At 40.8% G+C, this 17,345-nt stretch overlaps 2 protein-coding genes across 7 annotated transcripts in view; one reads left to right on the top strand and one right to left on the bottom strand.

Moving 5' to 3' along the window:
• nsd2 (nuclear receptor binding SET domain protein 2) overlaps window positions 1-7,115 on the bottom strand; it is a 127,512-nt gene extending 120,397 nt beyond the window's left edge. For 2 of the 3 annotated variants that reach the window (XM_080202545.1, XM_080202733.1), the window contains exon 1: window positions 6,735-7,115. The gene's annotated coding sequence lies outside the window, so the exon portion shown is untranslated. Of the gene's footprint in view, window positions 1-6,444; window positions 6,549-6,734 lie in introns of those variants that run through there. The other variant, XM_080202639.1, reaches the window with a different exon arrangement.
• Window positions 7,116-7,251: 136 nt separating this feature from the next.
• letm1 (leucine zipper-EF-hand containing transmembrane protein 1) overlaps window positions 7,252-17,345 on the top strand; it is an 82,757-nt gene continuing 72,663 nt past the window's right edge. For all 4 annotated transcript variants that reach the window (XM_080202413.1, XM_080202232.1, XM_080202325.1 and 1 more), the window contains exon 1: window positions 7,252-7,601. In XM_080202413.1, the coding sequence (XP_080058539.1) occupies window positions 7,523-7,601 (79 nt within the window). In that variant the 5' untranslated portion in view covers window positions 7,252-7,522. The remainder of the gene's footprint in view (window positions 7,602-17,345) is intronic.

Here is a 17,345-nt window from a genome sequence, read left to right as displayed (position 1 = left end):
TTTGGAAAAATGGCAAAATAATTTAAAATTGTTTGCTACACCAGCATATTAACTTGCTGTCATTTGAATAAAGAGACTTCCAAATCCTTCCATGTACAGATATTTATGAATCTCTCATGTTCTAAAAATATTTTGAGCTTTTCATTCTTAACAAGAAGACATCTGCATGCTTTCCTAAATTATACACAATCTGCCACCTTACGCCAATGCAACTCTTTTCCTCCTATTCACTATAGTTTACTTCCCCATCTAGCTTTGTTTCGTCAGTGAACTCAACCCACCGTTTCCCTCATTTAAGTCACTGATACAGATCGTAAATTGCAAAGGCCCAGGCAATGAATGCATTCATTTGGTTAGACCCAGTCATTACAAAAATGACCAGTTTATTTCCATTAGCATTTCAATTCATGCTAATAAACTGTCCATTCCATAAGCCCTCAGCTTGTGTAATGTTTCACGTTATCTTGGCATATACCTTCTGAAAATCCAAATTTGCAACATCCACTGGTTCTCCCTTATTTATCTTGCCAACTTTATCTTCAAAAATCTAAATGATCGTCAAAAATGATTTCCTTTTCATAAAAACTGTTACCTCTGCCTAATCAATTTCTCAAATACCCTTTTAACATACATTTAATAAATTCAAGCATTTTTCCTCCTATTGATGTCACTCTTTTCTCTTGTCTTCTTCTTGAACAATAGGGTTATACTTTGCATTTATAATCAGAGACTACTCTAGAATCTACAGAATTCTGGAAGACCAATGCATCCGACAACGAATGCATCCTCTACTGTCAACTCTTCAAAACCCTCAGGTCCATGCAATCAGATCCAGGGAATTTGTTGGCTTCTTTTAGCTAACTTTTCATTTTGTTAATTACATTCAGCTCCTCACTCTCATTGGACTCTTAGTCCCTCACAACCCCCAGTGTTTTGTGTCTTCTACAATAAAGACATAGAAACATTTACTTGCCATCCCTCAATTTCCTTATTCTCACAATTTCCTTCTTCCCACCACACTTTCTCTTGTCTGTTACTAAGGGACCCATATTTACATTCAAAAGTTTATTCCTTTTTACTTTCTTATAGAAACTGGTATTTTTACATTTCTGCTGGTTGACACTGTTCTGTTTTCTCACTCTATCAATTTCTTGGTCATCTTTTATTGATTTTTAGAGTCTTCCCAATCTTCAAGCTCACTACTTTGTAAGCATTGTAAGTCTCTCACTTAATACATGAATAAACTGCTCTAGTTAGGTACGGCTGTACGACTTCTTAGAGAATCACAGAACTGGTACCGTGTGGAAGGAAGCTATTTGGTTCATCATGTCCAAATAAGCAGTTCACATACTATTCTTTTTTTCAGATAAGAATCTTGGTCCCTTTTGAATGCCTTGATTAAACCCATCTCCATCACATTCTCAGGTAATGTTCTTGACCTTTAACCACTAGACATGTGGAAAAAGTTTTTTCTGCGATTGCTTTTGCTTCTTTTGTCAATTATTTAAAATGCGTGCCATCTCATTCTTGGTCTTTGCACAAACGGAACAGTTTCTTCCTACCTATTCTCTCCATACCCCTTATGGTTTTGAATGCCTCTATCAAATCTGCTCTCAGTCTTTTCTCCAAAAAAAAAGCCCTAACTGCTGTAATCTATCTTCACAACTGAATCTACAAATCTCTGGAACCATTTGTCCCGTGACATTCAATGGAACCACCTACACTGATTCCTGGGGGTTATCACTAACCAGGACGAGCCACGTAAATATTGTGGCTACCAGAGCAGGTCACAGGCTAGGAATCCTATGGCGAGCAATTCACCTCGTGACACCCAAAAACCTGTCCACCACCTACAAGACAAGTCAGGAGTGGATGGAATACTTGCCAGGGCGACACTGTGGCACTGTGTTTAGCACTGCTGCCTCACAGCACCAGGAAGCTAAGTTTAATTCCCAACTTGGGTCACTGACTGTGGAGTCTGCATGTTCTCCCCGTGCCTGCACAGCTTTTCTTCGGTTTCTTCCCACAGTCTGGAAGATGCGCTGGGTAGGTGTGTCAACCATGCTAAATTCTCCCTGCGTATCCGAACAACTGCTGGAGTGTGGCGACTGGGGGATTTTCACAGCAACTTCACTGCAATGTTAATTGCAGCTTACTTGTGACACTAATAAATAAATTTTAAAAACTCACCTGATGAGTGCAACTCCAACAACACTAAGTAGTTTGACACCATCCAGGACAGAGCAGCCTGCTTGACTGCTACCCCTTCCACAAACACTCAATCCCTCCACCACCAATGTTCCGCTGGATGTAGCTGTTACTAGGGGACATAACTATAAGGTTCATGGTGGGAGATATAGGAGGGATGTCCAAGGTAGATTCTTTACTCAGAGTGGTTGGGGTGTGGAATGCACTGCCTGCTGGGATAGTGGAGTCGGACACTTTAGGAACTTGCAAGCAGTTATTGGATAGGCACATGGAGCACACCAGAACAATAGGGAGTGGGATAGCTTGATCTTGGGTTTGGTCATAGCTCGGAACAACATCGAGGGCCGAAGGGCCTGTACTGTTCTATGTTCACAATGTTTCCAAGTTTCGTATCATCCTGTGGCATTTCAGTCAACGGGTATACATTTACTGAAACCTATCCAGTCTTCTGTTCAATGTGACACTGGATACTTCAGGATTGTTAATTAAAATATCTACTCATATCTAAAACTATACACAACGTACAAAAAGCTGTGGACTAGCAATTCCTATCACTCAATGAACAAACACATTATCTGATATTTACAGTGTAGCAAAGTGTCAAGTTGGCTTCTACACTATAGAACATGAATTGATCTCGTTAGGAATGTAATTGAAGTGTTAAAATGGCTTCAACAAGCTTCGACCAAGCAGGATTTTAAATCAGTTTGAGTTCCAACTCCTGATCGCCACACAATCTCCAGTTAAAAACTGTATGTGATCGCAAGTGAAGGAAAGCTGTGATGCTATGACAACAAAATTGCCTGCTGATAACCATTAAGAATCAGATGAATACTTGCACGCCACACTTTGGCGAGAACTTATGCTAAGTAACAAATAGAAAATAGATGCTTTAATTTGTGAAAGCAAGTGTGTGTGTTCATTAAGCAATGTCTAAATTTTAGAGGTAGAAAAAAAACATTGGGCTCCTTAATGGCTGTGAATAATTCATAGCATTGACTAAAACAAATTATGATTTTAAAAAAATCACACTTAATTGATATCAATTGAAAAATGGCTTTCGACATTGGATTGGCTACATTGTCTCTTGGTTATCAAAACAATAAAAAACACTCAGATTCAGACTCTCAATTAGTTACTAAAGGGCACATGTGGGCAGAAGATGAAGGTAGGATCAGTCTTAGGCATGGAATCTGCCGCATGAAATAACCTGACATTGCAAACAGTCACTTAGGAGAAGTATCACAGGCCATCCAAGGAATTCAGGATGTGACATTTTCAGAGGTGACAGAAAATTAAACTTTCTTTAGCCAAAAGTTTTCTTCCCCCAAAAGGAAAGTGCCGAGGCTGTTAATTATAACTTTATTACATCCCGTCTCAAAGTCTCTTGTGGAAATCAAAAGCTGATCCTAAGAACAAATGCTTTTATTTTGTGATTTCTGCTGTCCACTTTTTAGATCTTCTTGTGCAACGGCTACCAAGTCAGCTTCTATACTACCCACCAGGGGAAGTGAGAGGTAATAGCCTTTTCCTGTGACAAGGTACTTGGGCTTCATTTAGCACCTCGCATAACAAAATGGCTCAGACTTGAAACTTACCATGTGACAGTAAATGATTTGTGAATCTGTATTGTACTACCAAGGCACAATATTAGTGATCAGGTTACCCAAAGTCAAGTGGTCACCATCTTGGTGTCCCAAAATGCTTTAAATCATGAAGGACCCTTTAAAAGTCTAATCTCTGTGGCTGCTGTGTTTCTGTGTCACAAGGGTGCCCACAGCAAGGTTTCACAAACAGCAACGTAATGAATAGGTAATTCTGGCTGAGGGATATAAATATTAAGCAGAACACCAGGGAAAACACCTGTTCTTCTTCAAAATAATGTTATGGAATCATTCATTGGATCGGAGAAGTAAGAAGGAGCTTGTTTTAAGAATCAACCAAAAGATAGCCTAGATTACATGCTCAAGACTCTGAAACACATTACAAGTTTCTACAACATTTTAGATAGTGTTACATCAAAATAAAATATCCTTAGTTTGATAATTTCCCAGACTGTGAAATTCCAATATCAAAAGAAGGATACAGATGGCAGAGGCAATTTATTTCCTAGGTTGAATGGACAACTGACAGAGGGTCAAAAAAACTTAGTCAGCCATCAGACGGTTTAATACCATATTTCACCTACCGCCATACGAAGAGAAAATTGAGAAAAAATATCAAATGGGAAAAGTTAAAGAGCCAAGAAGTAAATAAAATTTTATTACATAATGACCAGGACAGTTCTCAAAATTGTATTGCTGTGCACTTACCTCAGAAACACTCCACTAATAAACATCCCGTCAATTATCTAAGCCCCATTTCGGACTTTAATTTTCAATAAATGTTTGGTGTTCTAAAAGCTTCAAACTTATTATCAATTTGTAACAGATGGCCAAATCATGAAAATTGCTATTAGTATACTACCACACAATTTACTGCAGCTGGATTCTTGAGTTTGAGGAAAGTTATTATATTCTGCAAAAGTAAAACTAAAAGTTCCACCTGTTAGCTTTGAGAACACATTCTCAAAGCCAATTTAAAACAAAAAGTCAATGACGCATACTAACTTCTGATTTTTAAGGTATAGCTTAAGTAGCTATTGCCACATTTAAAATCTGTTCCACGTGTGATTCAAATATGACATTATTGTGCAATACGCCACTTTTGAAGGGAGCCAACTTTTGAAGTGAGTTCAATGTATTAATTTCAAACCCAAGTCCAGAAAATAAAGCAACAAACCTAAATGAAAAGATGCAGATCAATGTATCTCAAATTAGCAGAAGCATTGTTTCAAAAGCTTTGATGAATAAATTAAATCAAAATATTCTATTTTTAAATGTAATCTAACAGTGCTCACTGAAGAGCCACAGCACACAATTACATTAGCAATCAATATTTAGGCATATTATCATAAAAATAGGGCAATCCCAATGTGTTTTTAGCTCATCAAAACATGATGACATCATGCTGAATTTTCAACCCATTCAGAAGTACTTTTTCATTCATTTCGTGTGTCAACCGTTCAGATGACTAATGTGGACCAGATATGTGCACCATTCTGAACATTGCATAGTAAGCAGATCAATGAACGATTTAACTCCTTGATTCTTACGAGATCAGAAAATGTTTTAATCATAAAATCAATTCCAAGTTGCACCAAAGCAAAAGAGTAAACGAACATGAAACTATTTTAATATTTTCCAAAGACCATGTCATTAAAACTTTTCGAACTTACAGATCGACTCTGTAGCATTAAAAAGTTTTTTTTTCGTTTAATCTGTTCCTCCCATTATCTTTATCATGAGGGATTAACAATTTGCATCAAACACAAAACAGTTTTGTTAATTCCACTCAATACCCGAAGCGCAAATACAACCGAAGCACTGCGTTGACAAAAATGGCCTTTTTGTCATTTCAGTGGTCCATTCCCAGCAGGTCTCCTGCTGGATGCAGCACATCCTACTTTTTTTTAACCCTTCCCTGTTCCCCCACCCCCCCTCCCCAAAAAAATCCTGCCACATATTTACCAAATCTCCACTGGAGCTAAAGCAATCCGCCAAAGCTGCGAGCCTCAAACAAGAGAGGGAAAACAACAACACATCAAAACACCTGTTGCAAGACTGAAATTAAATTTCAAACCAGAGACCAAGATGAAATTAAAAGACCAATCTTAAAAGAAAAATTTAACAAACATGGCTGCCCTCCATACATCCAGCAGGCAGGCAGGCAGGCAAGCAGCAGCAATGCAGATTCAACCCCACACTGGCTTAAGAAAAAGAACGATTTGAATCTACCTTCACCCGTGCTTGCAGACATCGGAAATTATTAATCATGAATGCAATGAAACAATAGATAATTTTAAATTGAACAGATACTGGGGGGGCGGGGGGGGAAAGAGAAGAAGAGTCGGAAAAAAAATGCCAGAATCTCATTCCCTGTTCAGGAGGCTGACTGCCCAGCTTCCGATTGGACCAATTCAGGGCCTAGTTCCCTCTAAGTCGCCATTCTCATTCAACCACCTTTTATTTCCTGCTTTCCCTTCCCTTCACTCACTCAGACCCTCTCTATGCGGTTTATCCACCGCATTAAAAAAAGGTGGTTGGGGGGGGGGGGGGGAGAGAAAGGAAGCAATGGAAAGGCGTGAGATTGGTTAGTTTTTCATATATATATAAAAATGTAAGAGAAGTAGCGAACCTGTTTCATCCGTACATCATCCCGGGGGTGGGGATGGGGAGGGCTACTGTACTTTTGAAGGAGAGTGTACAGTAACTCTCACTCCCTCATCCTCATCATCCACCTTCTTCTTCCACCAAGCCAATCAGCGCGAAAATTCTCGCTTCCCATTGGCTGTGGCCCGGGAGGGGGGAGCGCGAGCAGGCGAGCGCGAGAGGGCAGGGTGAAGAAACGCCGGGTTTCACTCATTTGGAATTTTTTTTATAAAAAAAAGAAAATCTCCCATTAATTTTAAAATCCTGATTGCTCACCCGCCGTTTGCCCAGTGATGGTGGATGTTGTTTTAAAAAGCCGAACGTTGGAGACGCGTGACGTCAGGGCCCGGGCTCGGCCAGCATCATTCTCTCGCTCCTTTTTTTTGAAATGGAGAAAAGCTTCTTTTTTTCGGGCTCGAGAACGCGGGTGGTGGGGGGGGCCCAACGGCCAACCGGCCGCCCGCGCACGCGCCGCTCCCTCCTCTCCGAACCGAACCTGCTGATTTCCAAACAAAACGGCCACAGCTCGTGGCGGTCTCCCCCTCACGTGACCCGACCCGACCCGCCGCTCACAGACGCCCGTTGTTGACTTTCCCTCCCCGCTGGGCGGCCGATTCCGCCGAGCGGCTCGAGCGCGCCATTTCCGAACGGCGGGCCAATGAGAGGCGGGGCGGCGCGCAGAGAGGGGAGTAGCAGTGCTGGCTGTTGCTGGGCAGGATGACGGCGCGGCTTGCCGGACTGTATGTTATATTTTTTGATTGGTTGGTTGACGGCGGCGGGTTGGGTTTTTTCTCTTCGGCGGCGTCGCAGTGCAGCCCGCTGTAGGCCGGTGAACGGATGAGGAAATCGGAGTGGTGTTTTCACACAGTCAGAAAGCGAGAGAGAGAGAGCTTTGGGAGGAATATGATGCCTGGCGAGGGGTTGTGACTCATTGAAACGTGTAAAGACAGCGCAGACGTTTCTTCGTCTGCTTCATCAAATGGTCCTTCCCTCTCGGGTAGCTCTCACTCCGGACACTTCTCCCCCTCACCCTCGTCAACGGCACTCCATAACCAATAACGAAAATGACCTTCATGTTGTTCACAAGCTGCCGGTCCTCCGTATGGAAGACGCCGAACGTCGTGTGCCGGGGAATGAGGAAAGGTACGTGCAAGTTCTCCCCACAGAGAGCGAGGCCTTCACGTTAATGCCGCTTATGTTTTATTCATGTTGCGAGCAGCGATCACAAAGCCGATGGGTGTCAGTCATTAATTTCAGATCAATAATGTCCATTTGGGGAGTGCTCTCTTGTGTCTGTGTGGCAAAGGAAAACTGCGGAAAGTTGGGCGGATTCATTTAAATTTAGAGTAGGCCCGAGTTGCAGGTGGGCGGCTTACCTTTTTCGGTTGTCAGAGATCAAATGTTCAACATTTTAAATACCCCCCTCCCTCCCCGAAGTGAAATATGGTCATCAGTTGCTAATATATCTTTTTCTTAAAAGCCATCATGTAAAATGGGCCTAGGAACGTCGGATGTTTTCTCTCTTTCGCACACCAATGGTTTGATGGCGGTGACTGTTGCTATGTTGTCAATCTCTGGTGAAACAATTTGTTGTCAATGCCCTTTAAATTCCGCTGTCTTCGACAGATCAAATGTGCGGGCCGCTGAGATTCACTTAACACAGCGATTTGGCCTGGGCTGTTTTGCTGAATCTGATCTCTGATCAGATTAATTTTATATTTTAGCAACCTGCTTGCTTCTATGTTGTCTTAAATAACCTGGCCAACTGGTAGAAGTCGGGAGGGGTCTTCAGCTCTAGATTTTGACTGCCCAGTAAATTTAATTCCTATTAGAGGCAGACGCTGACAAAGAAGGATGGAAATGCTCAGGTCAGGCAGCATCTGTGAAAGAAAGAAACATAATCTTTTTGGGTCGATATTTCGCCACAACTGTCAAGTGTTAGATGTAACAGGATTTAAGCAAATGCAGAAATAGGGATGGGGGGACATGGCTGGAAAATGCTGGATAAACTCAGGAGTATTCGTGGAGAGAGAAACGTATTGGGGTGGACGGATTGTAGAAGGAAATTCAAATATTGCCTAAGCTTAAAAATGTGAAACAACGATTTTTTTTTACACATACACACTGATACAGCCTTATTAAGAACCTTTGGTTGAGGGGGGGGGGGTCGGTGGTGGGTTCAAATAAATCGTCTTAACTTATCTGAAGGAGCTTGCTGTTTTTAAAGCAACCTGGTTAAATTCTTACTGCAAATTGCGATCATTTACTTCTGCTTGCTGCTAAATGCTGGGGCTATGTCATGTTTTCCTAGCAGGTTCTAAAGGACTACGAATGCACAAAGCTTTGTCTCTTGGACCCTGGTTCAATGTGTGTAATTAATGCAAATACATGGCACAATTTTAATTATATACCAAGTTAAGCATTGAAGATTATTTGGATTAATGATTCCAGTGGTCATATCTCTTGCATATTGTTATGAAAGAAATTTTGGATCTTATAACTATAATTAGGGCTTTGTGATATTTTTGTTTTTTTGTATTTGACCATTTCTTTATAGTCTCCAAAATACAAGTGACAGATTTCTTGTACTTCTCAAATTGTGATATCCATCTAAAATAAATGATGGTTTATTTTAAAGAGGCTAAGTTACTGAGAACAAGCTATCTTCTCCAAATCCTAAGGCTTTGTTTTTAAATGAACCATCACATGGGTTGCACTTGGAACACTTAGTATCACCCAAGAACAGATAGATAAGCTAATCTTTATATTGGTTCAGTTGTTGTGACCTCACAAAATGAGATTCCAGTACCATAACTAAATAGTGTGCACAATGTTTTGGCTCTAAGTTAGAGCTTCAACACCCTAATCAGAGATTTGAGAGCAATGGGATGTGATCTCACATGGATCATATTAAAAAGATGGTCTGTTATGAAGATGCTAAAGTGAAAAAAGGTCAACCATTTGAACCCCGCTGCTTTAATGTTAAGCAATTTGTAAGATTGCATAATGTCATCTGAGCAGCCGGGAGTTTGCGTTACGATTAACTTACAAATGAATTCAATCTGGAAATGAAAAAAAAGAATGAATCAGTAATTGTCATTGCCATAACAATATAAATGTTTCAATAACAACTTGCACTTATAAAGCACATTTATAAGTGTTTCACACCTACACTATTATGTGGAACTAACATGGGATATACAGAAATTGACCATTTGACCCAACCAACCCAGGTCCATGTTAATACTCAATTTGCCTTTTCCCATATTTCCTTATCTGAATCTACCCTCCCTTCCCTTTGCCCTCAAATGCTTGACTAGCTTCCCCTTGAATGCATCCATGTGACCTATGTACAATTTGACACAAAGCCACATAAAATAGTACAAGTGTAGATGAACAAAAGTTTGGCTAAATAAATTTGTGTTAATGAGTGTCTTAAATCTCTAAAAAGCTGAATAGTTTAGTCCCAATGGTGAAGCAATTAAAATTGAGTTGCTCAAGAGACCAAATAGATGAGCACAGAGGGTTGTGGGGCTGGTCAGAGTAGGTGAAGCCCTGGTGGCATTTGAAGGAATTGGTGAGTATCTTAAAATTGAAGCAATAGGTAAGTGAACACGGGTTATTGGGTAAACAGGACTTTGTCCAATTTGGACATGGGCAGCATGATTTTCAATTACCTCAAGTTTATGGACGATATAGTGAGGTCCAGTGGTAACAAAGGCATGAATGAGGACGTAGCTGTAGCAATGTGGTTGGTGAATGAGAAGGCCAGTTGGGATTTTGAAACTGCATTTCTTACTGAATTGCAGCATGGCTATTTTTTCCCAGGATAGGCAATGCAGGCGTTAGCATTGGGATATGGAAAGGAGATTTTGGTGGGAAGTGATAGGAGAGTTTATCAGAGCTGCTGGCCTTATCTGAGATTGATACAATGGTTGTAGTAGGGCACATGATAAGGTCAGTATAATAAAATTAGGTAGACCAACTTGTATGCTAAATTTGAAAATGACAAAGGTGTACCTAGTTCGGTTAATCATGCCATGTCCTCCTTGACAACATCTGTGTGTCACACATGCTGCATTAGAATTTTCAACTAATATCTCAAACTCTTCCTTCACCATCTCTGGCCATGCTATCTTACTGATAGGGTAGACCCTTCAGCACAGACATATAAGGTTGGTGGGGACTGACCCTAGGAGTCCTCAGAGGTGACTTTGGAACCCATGGAGATTCATATTATCAGGTTGATATTGATAAGGACATCTGGTTCCCACTTACTTCCCTCACTTGGTTGATGAATCCTCACTTCTCCATGCTGCACACAGCTTTGAGGAAGTATTGATTGGAGCAAGAAGACAATACACTCTGGGTGGGGTTTTTCAGTGCTCATTACCAAGGGGTCCAGTAGCATCATTACTGACCTAGCTGGCTGAGTCCTAAGCCCTGGACTGAGGTGCCAGGATGGGCTTGGGCAGGTGCTGAAAAAACTAACATGAAGGAAATCATTTCACCCTCAACAATCTACTCATTATTCAAGCGTCTGTCCATGATGTTAGGAGCCATGACCACTGTGGAATCCTTGTGGAGACAAAGTCCTGTCCTTAGAGGGGGTACCCTCCATCATGCTGTGCTGTGCCACTACTGTGTTCAATGGGCTAGATTCAGAAGAGACCTAGCAGCTGCAAATTGGGCATCATACGGTGCTGTGGGCCATCAGCAGCAGGATTGTCATTAACCACAATCAAGTTAGGAGATCAACCTTGGTACAATGAGTAGAAGGTAGCAGGCCAGGATTAACAGTGGCTGAACCTAAAAATAAGATGTCAACTTGGTGAAGCTATGACGCAAGACTACATGCTTGATAAACAGCAGAATTATGCATTAGGCAGAGCTAAACGATCCTTCAGTTACTGGATGGGGTGTCAATGTCTCTGTCAGTGAAGTAAAAGGAGAACATTATATAGCAAAAAGCATCTCAGAAGCTCTTAATGTGGAAATTGGTGTGATCAATGAAATGTGAAAAACTGGGATGAAGAAGTCTTTACAGAGAGTGAGACGTAAACAAGAAGTTTACAAGCATCATGATGGTGTAGAAGGAGACCATTCAGCCTATTAGATCTGTACCAGCTCTCTCTAGCAGTCCAATCTGTCCTGTTCCTCTGCATTATCCTCATAGTCCTAAGGTTTGTTTCCCCTCAAATGCTCATCCAATTTCATTTTGAAGTTGACATCTCCATTGCCATTTCCCTAGTAGGTAGCAGTTCCAGATCATTATCACTTACAGCATTTTGTTTTTTAAAGTTCTTCTCTGCAATCCCTCTCCATCTCTTACTCAAAACCAGATATCTTTGAATCCTTATCCTTATACTATCAGCTAATAGGGACAACTTCTTCCTTTTGTCTATCACGTCGAAATCTGGAATAATCTTGCGCATCTCTTTCAAATCTCCCTTCAGTTTACTTTTGAAGGAGAACAATCCCAGCTTCAACCTAACCTTGTAGCTAAAATTCCTTGGAACCATTCTGGTAAATTGCCTTGGCACCTTCTCAAGGATCCTTGCGTTCTTCCCAATGTGCAGTAGTGACTAGGATTCTCTACTTGTGACCGAACCAGTGCTCCATAAAGATTCAGCATAAACTTCCCTGTTTTTGTTTTCTCTCTATGAAGCCTAAAAATCCCTAATGTATTCTGAATTAGACTCCCGATATGTCCTGCCACCATCAAAGATCTATGCACAGAGCCCCCACATCCTTCTGTCCCTGCCCATTCTTTTGAATTATTGCCATTAAATATATATTGATTCTCCCCGTCTCTTTTGTCAAAATGCATCACCTCACATTTTTCTGAATCAAATTCAGCCTACTGGCTTATCTACATCATGTTGCAGTTGATTGCTGTTAACATTACTAATTGCCCCACCTCTGAGTTTGGTATCTATAAATTTTGAAATTTTACTCTTATTTTTAAGTCCTTTTCATGTTTCAAACAAAGCAGTGGTTCTACCACTGACTCTGAGGGATCACCACTCTCTACCAATACCCTGTCTGAAACACAGCCATTTATCACAAGTCTGTTTTCTGCCATGAAGCTAATTTCTCTTTTTTTGCCAATGAAGTCAATTTCTTTTCCTCACCAATGAAATAATTTCTTTTTTTTCGCCAAGTTGACACTAATCCTCCTTTTCCATGAAACTCAATTTTGTAAGTGAACCTTTAAAGTGGTGCCTGGTCAGATGCTTTCTTAAAATTCAAGTAGACAGCATTCTTTTCAACCTTCTCTCTTTCTTATTCAAAAAAATCATTTATCTGCCTTTTACAAATTCGTTCCAGCTCTGCTTAATTAACTCAAGCCTCAAGTGCCTATTGATTTTTGTCTTCCCTGATTATTGTTTCTAAAGTCTTATCCAGCAGTTATCTTAAATTGAGTCTGAAGTTACTTGTATTATCCTTGCACACTCCCTTGAAAAAGGGTGGTACGTTTCCCATTCTCCAATCCTCTTGCATACCTAAGGAAGATTGGAAAATGGTGGACATGCACGCACATTCTGCACCCAATGTTTTAGCAACTTGGGATTCTGGCCATCCAACCAAGTGACTTATCCGTTTTTAAACTGTTAGGATGTTTGCAACTCAGAAGCAGCATCCTCAGCTTGTGGGTGTTGAGTCAACTACAATATCGTATGTGGGATTGAAGTCAGATGTGACTGGTATCCTTTTCTGAAGGACATTAAATGAGTCAGGTCGGTTCTGCAGCAATCCAGTAGCTTTCACGGTTGTGTTTTTTTTTCTGTAGTGTCAGGTCTTACATTACAACATATTTACTGAATTCTATTTCATCACTATATATGGATTTAAACTCTCTCTATCTCAAGGTTATTAGCTACCACTAATGACATAGCTACTGTACCTGCTTCTGGATCTTTTCTGTTGATGCTTAAATATCCATATAGAATGATATTTTAAAAGAATAATTAGTTTATGTATTTTTTAAGACTATCAAGACAGATTTTTAAAAAGGGCAGGCTTTTATGATGTAATGACTCATAAGGAAGCTTTTATGAGATCATTGATATTTCCACTGTGGACAATGAAGCATCAGATTCAACCCTAGTGTTTAGTTTAAACTTTATCGAATGTTCAACAATCCAACATTAAGTTAGGTAAGGTTACTAAATTTATCTATCAATATAAGTTGGCTATTAACAAATCAAGAAGCTAAAATGTGTTATTAGAATGTATTTGCTGGACAGTGCTATATAAGCATTATGGCAGCAAGGAAAATAAATCTCTCTGAAGCTATGATAAAAGAAAGACTTTAAATTATGGAACAGGAGGAGACGACCAGAAATGGCACAGAACTCATCGGATGTCAACCTAATTTATTGTTGTTAGTGTTTTCATAGGAATATTTGCTACTTCATAATCCATTGAAGGATTTGGATGAAATCAAATATCAGTTGTTAGTTTTCCTTTATCCCTTTTTGGGACAATAGAACGATATTGCATGAGTGCAACACTATCAGACAAGTTCTCTTTCTATCTCCACCACGCACCTACTTATGAGGCAGGCACTATTATTGCAAAAAAAAAGCAGGTCAGTCAAACTTCAAATTAAAAATGAAAACCTAGAGTTTTATATGATGATCTTGTTCTTATTGTTCATTACACTGATGCTATGATGTTAACTGAGATCTTCAAATGAACAAATAGGGACAGTACATGCTCATGCTCCACGTTAATCTGGGTGACTACTTGGGCTTGGAATTATGGCAAGCAATGTAAAGCAACCCTTGCTGGTATTCCTATTGTAGTGGAGAATTTCTTGTTTTCCGAGCTGTGATAGTAAAACTAACCAAAGTTTGCTTTGCAAAAACAACTAGCTTTTATTATCGCAAAACTGCATGCAGTATATGGCAGAGTCTTGGAGACAGAGAAGAGTCCCTACAAACTGCTGATTCTATACCAAGACTGCGCCAGCTACAAGAATCAGTTCCATAGTCATACCTTTTTCTTATCAGTGTACATGTTCAATTAGTAATACAAGCAGTAATACATCATCAATTGTATTAGGATTCGGTAACCTCTAAGACCTCTTTGTCTTATCAATAATATTATTATCTTGTACCTTGAGGAGACAAGAAGGTTCTGTGATTTCTGATAATGTCTTGTTTTCTGATGTAATAAGAATTTCTGTGACTCCTTCATAAATGCCTGTACCTGCGTAAGTAGTAGTTTTCACTGAACCCAGGATCAGACTCACCAGTTGGTCATCTGATTTTCTTGCCCTTCTGTGCACTGGGTCCCCAAAGATGAGGAACGTGAGTAAATCACACCAAGTTACTAATGTAAAAAAAATTCACCAAGAGTAAATTAAGTCTCAGTCATTTCAAATGTGAGAGAGACTGATAGCTCTTGATGTTCTTTTGCATGCCAAACAAGTAAACAAACTCAAATTCATTTAGGGATAAATTAAAAGGGGCAGCCCCCCAAAAAGGAAGGGAGGGAACAGCCCAAACAAAAAACAAAGTCGAAAGGAAACTTAAAACATTAAATCAAAATGTGATTGTCGGGGTCTATAATACACCCTAGCCCCTGCGCTGCCCGGTGGGTGTGGAAAGCATCAACTGTGCCCACGGACACAGCATGTTCCCTCTCCAGGGACACCTGGCCGTGAATGTAGCCGCGGTAGCTGATAGCTCTTGATCTGTACATGAAAATAGCTCAAACAGATTTTGGTGCTAGTGCCCCATACAGTCCCATTCACCCTAAAATCTCAAGTAGTTACAGAGCACTAACCTGTGTTGTTTGCAATGGAACAGCCAAATTTCAGTTTGTATTTTGTCAGTGACATATTGTAGGAAATGGAATATTGATTCACATTTCACAACTGAAACTAGATAGATTTTTTTTAAAAGGAAGATTAAGTACTTTGAGTGGCCAGTGAGCCATAAAGGCAATTCTTACTGCAGGATAATATATTGTTATTGAAAATTGAAATTTTTCTTCATTGCATTGAAAACAATAAGTACCTGAGTGTGTTTATAATCTTACAGAATGTAGTCTTTTTAAAAAGAGTGAAGTTGCAGCAATTATTTGATCTTTTGTATCTTTTTCCCGATGAAGAAGATGGAAGAGAGAATGTCCTGGGTGCATGGGGTCCTTGATTATGCTGGCCACTTTGCCGAGGCAGCGGGAGGTGTAGACAGAGTCAATGGATGGAGGCTGGTTTGCGTGAAGGATTGGGCTATGTTCACAACCTTTTGTAGTTTCTTGTGGTCTTGGGCAGAGCAGGAGCCATACCAAACTGTGATACAACCAGAAAGAATGCTTTCTATGGTGCATCTGTAAAAGTTGGTGAGAGTCGTAGCTGACATGCCAAATTTCCTTAGTCTTCTGAGAAAGTAGAGGCGTTGTTCAGCTTTCTTAACCATGGTGTTGGCATGGAGAGACCAGGACAGGTTGTTCGTGATCTGGGCACCTTAAAATTTGAAGCCCTCGATCATTTCTACTTCATTCCCATTGTGGACAGGGGCATGTTCTCCTTTACGTTTCCTGAAGTTGATGACAACCTTCTTCATTTTGTTGCAATTGCGGGAGAGATTATTATCGCTACACCAGTTCACCAGATTTTCCATCTCATTCCTGTACTCTGTCTCATTGTTTGAGATCTGAACCACTATGGTGGTGTTGTCAGCAAACTTGAAAGTCAAATTGGAGGGGAATTTGGCTGCACAGTCATAGGTGTATAAGGAGTATTGTTGGGGGCTATAGTAGTAGCGTTGTGGGGAACTGGTGTTGAAGATGATCATGGTGGAGGTGTTGTTGCCTATCCTTACTGATTGTGGTCTGTGGGTTAAGAAGTTCAGGATTCATAAGAACATAAGAAATAGGAGCAGGAGTAGGCCATCTGGCCCTTCGAGCCTGCCCCGCCATTCAATAAGATCATGGCTGATCTGTCGTGGCTCAGTTCCACTTTCCCGCCCTCTCCCCATAACCCTTAATCCCCTCTCTTATCAAAAACCCATCAACCCGCTTCTTAAAAATATTTAGCGAGGCAGCCTCCACCACTTCAACGGGCAGAGAATTCCAGAGATTCACCACCCTTTGAGTGAAGAAGTTCCTCCTCAACTCCGTTCTGAACCGCCCCCCCTTTATCTTGAGGCTGTGCCCCCTAGTCCTACTGTCTTTTTTGAGCGGGAAGAGTCTTTCCACCTCTATCCTATCCATCCCATTCATCATCTTATACGTCTCAATGAGATCTCCCCTCATTCTTCTAAACTCTAACGAGTACAAGCCTAGTTTATTCAGCCTCTCCTCATAGCTCAACCCCCTCAACTCCGGTATCAGCCTAGTAAACCTCCTCTGCACTCCCTCCAAGGCCAAAATATCCTTGCGCAGGTGCGGCGCCCAAAACTGCACACAGTACTCCAGCTGCGGCCTCACCAATGCCCTATACAGCTGCAGCAAGACCTCCCTACTTTTATATTCAATCGCAGAGGGTGGAGCTGCGGCCCAGGCCACAGAGTTTGGAGATGAGTTTCATAGGAATGATGGCGTTGAAAGCTGAGCTGTAGTCAGTAAATAGGAGTCTGACATAGGTGTCTTTGTTATCTAGGTATTCCAGAGTTGAGTGCAGGGCCAGGGAGATGGTGTCTGCAGTGGACCTGTTGCTGCGGTGGGTGAACTGTAGAGGATCCAGGTAGTCTGGTAGGCTGGAATTGGTTTGTCCCATGACTAGCCTTTTGAAGCATTTCATAATGATGGATGTCAGAGCCACTGGATGATAATCGTTAAGACTTGGCTTTCCTTTGGTACTGGGATGATGGTCATCTTCTTGAAGCAGATAGGGACCTCAGATTGTTGTAAAGAGAGGTTGAAGATGTCTGC

The sequence above is a fragment of the Carcharhinus amblyrhynchos genome, chromosome 1 (genome assembly GCF_965287045.1).
Source record: "Carcharhinus amblyrhynchos chromosome 1, sCarAmb.v2.hapA, whole genome shotgun sequence".
NCBI classification, from domain to species: domain Eukaryota; kingdom Metazoa; phylum Chordata; class Chondrichthyes; order Carcharhiniformes; family Carcharhinidae; genus Carcharhinus; species Carcharhinus amblyrhynchos.
The sequence above is the reverse complement of the archived record's forward strand: the minus strand, read 5'-3'. Positions and strand labels throughout refer to the sequence as shown.